The sequence below is a fragment of the Alligator sinensis genome, unplaced genomic scaffold (assembly GCF_000455745.1).
Source record: "Alligator sinensis unplaced genomic scaffold, ASM45574v1 scaffold866_1, whole genome shotgun sequence".
In the NCBI taxonomy this organism is placed as follows: domain Eukaryota; kingdom Metazoa; phylum Chordata; order Crocodylia; family Alligatoridae; genus Alligator; species Alligator sinensis.
In genome coordinates, this window is record NW_005843561.1 from 52,360 (window position 1) to 60,657 (window position 8,298).

The 8,298-nt window shown below is 42.8% G+C and overlaps 1 protein-coding gene across 1 annotated transcript in view; it reads left to right on the forward strand.

Moving 5' to 3' along the window:
• YWHAQ (tyrosine 3-monooxygenase/tryptophan 5-monooxygenase activation protein theta) overlaps positions 1 to 8,298 on the forward strand; it is a 36,021-nt gene that overhangs the window by 24,288 nt on the left and 3,435 nt on the right. Inside the window, exon 2 of the mRNA XM_006038943.2 lies at positions 5,061 to 5,184. Coding sequence (XP_006039005.1) covers positions 5,061 to 5,184 — 124 coding nt within the window. The remainder of the gene's footprint in view (positions 1 to 5,060; positions 5,185 to 8,298) is intronic.

Consider the following 8,298-nt stretch of genomic DNA (forward strand, 5'->3'; position numbering starts at 1 on the left):
TTTCCCCCCCCCCCCGCGATGAGTTTGTAGACAGCCACAAGATCACCTCTCCTCCTCTTAAGTAGGCTGAAGAGGTTCAGGTCCCTCAATTGGTCCTTGTAGAGTTTTTTTTTTTTGTAGGCCACCTTTAACCAGACAGGTGGCCTTCCTCGGAACCCTTTCCAGGTTCTCTACATCTCTCCTGAAGTGCGGTGCCCAAAATTGGACACAGTACTCCAGCTGCAGCCTGACAAATGCCACATAGAGGGGAAGTATCACCTCCCTAGATCTGTGTGATGCACCTACTTATGCAAGAAAGAGTGCGGTTGGCTTTACTTATTACCTCATCTCATTGGTGACTCGTATTCATTTTGAAGTCAACTATGACTCTGAGATCCTTTTCCACAGTTGTGCTACTTAGAATGGTATCTCCCAGACTATAGGAGTGCTGATAATTCTTCCTCCGTAGGTGCAAGACATGGCACTGATCCTTGTTAAACCGCATCCTATTCTGTTCCGCCCACTTCCCCAGCCTGTCCAAATCTGCCTGGATTCACTCCCTGCCCGCCAGTTTGTTTACCCCTCCCTCCCCCCATAGTTTGGTGTTGTCTGCAAACTTGGACAAGGTGCTTTCTACTCCCTCATCCAAGTCACTAATGAAGATATTGAACAGTACCAGTCCCAGGACAGAGCCTTGGGGGGACTGCGCTGCCCACATTTCTCCAGGTAGAAACCGACTCAATCCATCATCACCACCACTGTCTGGGTGCGTCCCATAAACCAATTTTCTACCCACCAGACTGTGTAATAATCTACATTGCAACTGTATTGACACTGATAAAGGATGATTGATGTCATTATCGGCAAATGGCTTTTTTTGACTGGTGTGGCTGATAATGTCACCAATAAATGCCATGAGCATGGGCAGTTTGGAGAGCTGTGGCCAGCCGGTAAGTCTGTTGTGGGGAGGGGAGGGGGTTCAGTTTGAGGTCCATGTGGTAAGGGAGGGAGTGGGGCGGGGGGGGTGCGGGCTGGAGCCATACTCAGCTCATCTGGGGGGCCAGGAGGGGGGAGGTGGTTCCCACTGCTGGGTGCCCCCCTGAGGGAGGCATGGGGGGGTGCCCCCCCTGGATTTGTGTGCAGGGCGAGAGCGGGCTGTGGCCAGGGTCAGTGCTGGGCTCTTCCTTGCAGGAGATTTCGGCCAGGGTTGTGCTTTGCGGGGTGTGGTGGCAGCGCTAAGAAGGGGGGCTATGGGGTGTGCCAGTCACCCCCAAATTTGCCATAGCTCCCCCGAACTCCCCCATCCCAGTGCTGCCACTGCCTGCCCCAAATGCAGCCCCGACCCAACCTCCCCTCCCCCACCAGGAGGAGCCTGATTCTGCCTCCAGCCTGCAGCATCAGCCTGCCCTCACCCCGTACACAGATCTGGGGAGCATGTGCCCCCTATTTCTCCCCTGGTAGAAGCTGCCACCAGCCCCCCAGACAAGCTGCTTGTGGCTCTATCCCATGCCCCACCAGCCCTGCTCCTCCCTCACTGTGAGGGCCTCAGTTTGTCCTGTCCCCCCCTCCCCCCCAGCCCACCCCAACAAACTTAACAGCTGGATGCTGCTCTCCAAGCTGCCACGTTTGCATAGATCAGTATTGGCCAATATGGCTCATTAATAATTGGCCATCAGTGTGGACCCAAAAAATCTGTATTGGTGCACCCCTAGAGATTAGACCTGATTATGTATCCATCAGCCCTCTTGTGTCTCTGCAAGTTTGTATAGTGTCAAGCCCTTACCTCTAAAAGTACAAAGTTTTAAAGAAGTTAAATGAAGCAAGAATATTAAACAGCAAGAATGCACTTCTTGTAGAAAACGGTGATTAAATCGAGGCTTCCTGACCAGTGATTTTAAATCCTGATTAAAATCAATTTAACAAATCAAATCCACTCTGATTGAAGTGTTCTAATGAGAAAAGAAAGAAATGTGTAGGATCTTTTCATATGGAAGGATGTTGGGGCCCTGATATCACATTCTTTTCTCCCGTCTTGCTTCAGTGTCTAGTAACTCCTGTAACATACAAGTAATAAAATCTAGTAGTTGGAGCCTTTGGTGAATCACGCTGAAGGGAAGGTTTCATGTCTGGAGCTGTCTGCTGTACTTCCTCTGTATAGCAAACACAGAGTACATGAAAATTGAAGAGTTATTACTCTATAGCAAAATTGGGAAAAATCCCATAGTCTAAACAAACCTATATTCATGTAATACCTTCCAGGCAGCAGTTTAAAAATGGCTACAAACACATTAGATTGTCAGGCACACTTCATGACCCTGTATTTGTATTGCACAGTAAATTTTAGCAGCACTGCAGCAGACAGTGGCGAGTTTCACTATACTTACAATGGCCTGTTTTGACTAGCTGTGTTATAGGGCACAAATGAATATTTTCTGTCTTTGGGCTAATAAATAGGCTATTAAGCAATTGTGTAAATTTTAAAATGTATGTTTCCCAGGTTTGTCTCCATTTCATGAATTTGGATTGACAATTGAATTGAAATGTTAATAACAGCATCATCTTGAACTGGCTACAGTTTGCAGCTTTTTGAAAACTTTTGTAATAACAGCTTTTTTTTTTTAAGCAACTGAACAGGGGTGAAGTAGATTTCTAAACTCATGTCCCCAGGCCAAGGCTGCTGTGTTGAACGATGGTAGTAATCTAGAGGCATAGTGGAGCTCGTTAACCTTCACAGGGTAGTCTGTCAAAGCCTGGGTAACATATAAGTAGCAACTACTAATAGGTAGATGCTATATATGTAGTACTGTCCCTTGGGAGCAAAAATCGTATAGGGTACGTGTTATTCCTTTGGTATTTCAGCCCTTCAGCTGCTGTGTGTGCAGTATTATTCAGTTTACATGCCTCATTGCAATAATTACACTTTTTAAAAATAATGGAAACCCTATTTCTGATCCCAGTGTTTATCAAAAGGAGGAATTGTAGTGTAGCTGCTTTAAGAGTGTTTTACAACAAAGTCTGCATTTGTTGCTAGAACGCTGTGCTGCTGCCATGCTGTGGGGTTGATAGCTTGGTGAGCCTAGAGCTCAAATCTCTTACCTATGAGTACAGGGGACTTCCCAGAGTGCAGATTGCATACAGCCTGCAAGGTGCTACAACAGCAGGCCCTGGGCTCTCTAAGGTACTTAATATCTATAGTCTCCAGAGCAGAAGTTGCTGTGCAAAAATACTCTGGTATGGGAGAGTTCAGTTTTGAAGTCATAGGACAGTCTTATTTCAAGGTCTGTTGTGCCTCAGTGACTAAATGAAAGCAGCAGTTAGCAAAAAGCAATATAGAGCTGATGGCAAAGGAAAGGAACTTAGTTATCTGATATATGTATTAGAAGTTTAGAACATGTATAAGGGCTGGGGGGGGCTAAGGGCCACAGATTTTTAATGTATTAGGAGCACAAGAAATCCTAATGATGTAATAGGCAGGCCCACTGCCAAGAAGGTGGTTAATGATGCAGAGAAGACAGAAGCATTCAATAAATACATATGTTCTGCATTTGAAGAGAAGCAGGAAGATATATTTATATTACATGAATAACAAAGGAGGATTTTACACCTCTACGAGAAACAAATATTTTCAGTTGGTAGGTCTGGATAACATGCCCCCAAGAGTCACTAGTACTGTTTGAGGTGTGCTCTGGCCAATTCATTTTTAGTCTCTTTTCAAACAGGTTGTGGTTTTAATACAACCAAGTAAAGAGGTATATATCTACGAACAAAGACTGCAGCCAAGCCTGCTTAACATGGAACCGGATTCTGAAGTTTGGTGATTTCTGAGAGGGGTCTAGACTCCAGGGGTTGAAGCTGGACAAGCAGCTCAATGCAAGCTCTTAGGGTGATTTTTCCAAAAGAACTAATGTACTCTGGTTATATGAATAGGGATGATGAAGAAAGAGAGAGATTTCCATCCTCTTCCTGTGGTACCTGTGAAACTGATACCAGAATGTATATAGCATTTCAGGATCTACATCCTTTGGAGAGGACACTGAAAAAATTAAGAGGTCAGAGTAAGCCACAGATGGCTTGAGGGCTACAGAAAATGCCCTGTAGTAAAACTTAAGGATCTTGACTTATTAAGCTGAACTGTCTTTTTTTGATAAGCTTATTAATGCCTTTTATGCAGAGAAAACACCACACACAAAAGGGATGGCTTGTTAATCTGTTTGGAAAAAGACATAACGCAAATGTGTGCCAAAAAATTGAATTGGAAATTTTAAAGTTAGGCACTTCCCTTCTAAACTTAAAAAAAAAAAAAAAAGCAATTAAAACTCCCTTTCTTGATCTTTCTATAAAGAGAAGTTCTAGTGGCCTCAGTACCTGGGTCCTGCAGTATACAAGAGGTCAGATCTATTTCCTTATTCTTCTGGTCTTAAACTCTGAATGTATATTGTCTTCTAACTGTGTTCAGAATGTGAGCCCAAATCTGAATTTTGTGCCCATAAACTGTACCTAGGTTTTAATACTACATGGAAATTACTTGGTTATTTCAGGCTACTGCTGTATTTTGTAGGCCAAAACTGGCTTATATTTGGAGGTTCACTTTAGGAGTGTGAGGCTTAGAAGCACTCTGTGGGATGTAAGGTTTCAGTTGAATCTGGATGTCATGCTAACTGGACAGCATTATCCCAGTGGCAGTTGAAAATTAGCCAATCTAAAATGTTTGATCATAACTGTCTAATGAACATTAATTAGGAAAATTGAAAAACAAAATCATATTTCTGTGGTTTTGCAATGACTAAATTTACAAATATATTTTCATGTTACTGTGTGCTATACTTTTCTAACTCTGCTTTCAACAGTTTTTTAGTTGAGTGCCCTCAAGTTGAGACTTTAAGAAGAGTTGTTTGTAATATTCTTCTTGGAAGAGTAAAATGTACTACACGAAGGTGTACCAAAAACATTGATAAAGGATTTCTGGCTGTTTTTTATTACTATTCCTCACCTGAAGTGCTTAGCTCATGTTATCTATTACCAGTCTCGGTCTTCTTTTGCAACTCCTGCAAAACTTCAATGTCTTTTTATTCCTGTTTCAGGAGCTGTTGGACAAATATTTAATAGCTAATGCAACTAATCCAGAGAGCAAAGTCTTCTACCTGAAGATGAAGGGCGACTACTTCCGATACCTTGCTGAAGTTGCATGTGGAGATGACAGAAAACGTAAGTCTACTGTGAGCTGCTCCGAGCGTGATTAGAAAGCACACTTCCTTTTAGGATGAAGGGAGAAGAAAAGTGATCTAAAAGGGTTTGCACATGTTAACTTACACAACTGACTCCTTTTATGCAGTGCAGCAAAAGGGGGAGGGCCTGGGTTTGGATCTGAGAACTGTGCCAATTTCCAAAATTTCATTGGATTTTCAATCAACCTCGTGTTCTCATTTGAAAGCCTGATCACATAGTGCACTGGAGTGCACTTTCTAAGTGGATCTTGTGGAGAACAGCTTATCCAAAACTTTTCAAACGGAAGGTAAAATGTTATCAATGGCTTAAGCAAAAGGGTAGAGATGTTGTAATTGTGGGCATAGGACCTCATTTACCAGGAACGCCTAACAAGATATAGATTAGACATTTAGGTTGGGAACAAAGGTTCCCAACCTTTTTTATACCGTGGACTGGTACGGGATTAGGATGGGGCACACGGAGCTGCTGCCTCCCTGAGGCTGCCCAGTTTTAACCCCACACGTGACTGCTGGTGGTGGAAGCTGCTTGCCCAGGCGGGCAGATTGGGGTCCGAATTGGGGGCTCATGCCATGTATCGGCAGCCAGCCCTTCACGGCTTGGTGGCTGGGAACCTCTGGATTAGATGGACAGAAGCAACTTCTTCTTCCCTACCTCTGTGCTAGCTTTCTGTCTAAGAATGGTGATGCGGTCAACCTCCATGTATGATTAAATAGGCAAAAGTAAACTGTCCAGTTTAGATCTCTTGGATAGTATGAGAGGTAGTGTACTACCCTTGATTCTAGTTTTTGTTGCTTCTGGACCAGCAGAAGCATAGGCTTTGTAACCCTCAGTACAGTGGCGACATGTAGGGGGTGCATGTGCACCTCCTGAGAGTATTGGTGCACCCCCTGGCAGCCAGCACTTCCCGGTTAGGCGATGGGCAGGCGGGAGTGCCAGTGCCCTGGCCCCGTGAATGCCGGCCAGGGAGTGGGAGCACCAGGAGAAGCACTGCTGGCACTTCTGGGAACACTGCTTGCACTTCTGACTGGCCACTGGAGGCACCAGTCACCTATGCCTCAGCGGGTGTAAGATTTCACTGACGGGGTCAGAAGAAACAGCCTGTCACTTGATACTGTCCATCCAGAAAACATTTACAGTCTACATCTGCTCTGTCAATACAGTTGCACAGATGGTCACCTTAGAAAGTTGCTCCCCAGAATAGTGTTCAAAACTAGATATGCAGAAATATGCACTGCAATGGGGGACAGAATTATCTTGCAAGGTGACTAGATGCCAGTGACTGCTGTAAAAAAAACAAGATATGTTCACAAAATATTTATTTAGTCTTGGGGGTTATCCCAAGACTGAAGGGAAATTTGGCTATCAGGATCTGATGAAACTCCTGACCAACTGACACTAGCTCAAACAAAACAGCTTGCTGACAATGGGGGAAAATGAATGGCCTTAAAAAAAAAAAAAAAAAAAAAAAAAAAAAAAAGTGGTGTCAGGACAGCCAATTCTCATTTGTACCAAGGACCTTTCACAGGGTCTGAACAGGTCCTTAAACCTAAATGTGTCCAAATTTACAGTGCTACTAGGAGGAGCTGATGAACTGAGAATTGCTTCTGAAATTTTAAATCCTTTATCCCCTATTAAGTAAGAGTAGCAGAAAGTCAAAGTTTGTTACAGCAGTAATAGGTGAGCTTCCATAGGCCTTATCTAAATGCAGTCAGGCTGTGAACATGTGGTTCAGTATCCACAGTAATCTTCTGACCTACATTTTAAATGCTGCAAACTGTTAGAACCACAATGGCTGTCTAAACACAGAAGTTGTTCCCATTTAACTTTGGTTTTAAAATCTTCTTGAGTTCAAAACATACAGACCTCTGCATCTCTTGAACTGTAAAATTGTCGGATTGTTTTCTTCAATGCAAAGAGCCTGTTCTTTGAGAAATGCCACACACATTCCTTTCTTAATAGATATGCTTTCTACATCAGGTTTGCAGCATTAATATCTGAGGCTACCCCTGCATTTCAGCCACCCTTTTGTTTCCTGTAGAAAGCATGGAGAATGTGGTGGCCACTACATAGTTCATTCTTGCCGTCCCAGGCTGCAAGCTGTCTTTGTTCCTTGCCTCAAGCAAGTTAGCCAATACAGTTATGTTTAGGAGTGATGAGATGAAGATTTTTCTTTGGCAATGTGCATATTAAAAAAACGAAAAAACAAACAAAAATAAAACTTTTAGACTTTGCCAGAACAGTTTTCTTGTAGAGGTGAATAAGGTGTTTATTCCCTCTGTTTTTTCTGTACAAGGAGAACCTGGGAAATTAGACATGCACAAATCTACTTTAAAAGAATATTACTGGTGTTGCACAATTAGGTAATTGAAAATTAAGAAATGTAAGACTTAAGGTTAATTCTCAGCCTCTTTGTGCATATAGGCATATGCATATGATGCTGTAATTAAAGGCTTACATGTACTACTTTTTCCAAAGGATCACTTCATTCAGTACATGAACTGGGTGATTCCCATTTTTAACAGGAAGCTTTTTCCATAACTTAGTTCCATGCCTTTAGAAATCCCACTAGGAATTTTTGTATCTTTAGATAGATATATCGTATCTGGCCCTTTCATCCTTTAGTTCATAGAGCTTATTCTCACCTTTTTTTATTCATAGATTGGAAAGGCTAAAACAAGCTTTTCTTTCATTTCCACTCTTAGTCATTTTCTTATCTCTGAATAATCTAAATGAAGAAAATATTCTTGGCACCTGCTAGGAAAATTGAAAGTAATTATTGCAAAAGCTGCTGTGCATAACAGACGGGAAATACTGACTTTTGGAAAAGTGCCAGCATTTGCTCGATGGTAAAAAATGAAGATAATATTGATTGTGACATACTTTAAAATTTAATTTTAAATTAAAATCCATTTTTATTTTTCTCCAGTCTGCTGGCTCAGTATCCCAGGGATCCTTTGGCAGAAATGGTGCTCAACTGCCTTAGCCATGTGAATGCTTTCTCTCTTCCTGAAATCCCCTGCTTTGTTTGCTCTGTGTCTTAGAGGAGCAGTGGAAAGTTGGGGGGGGTGTCATTTCCCTCCCCCCCTCCCCCCC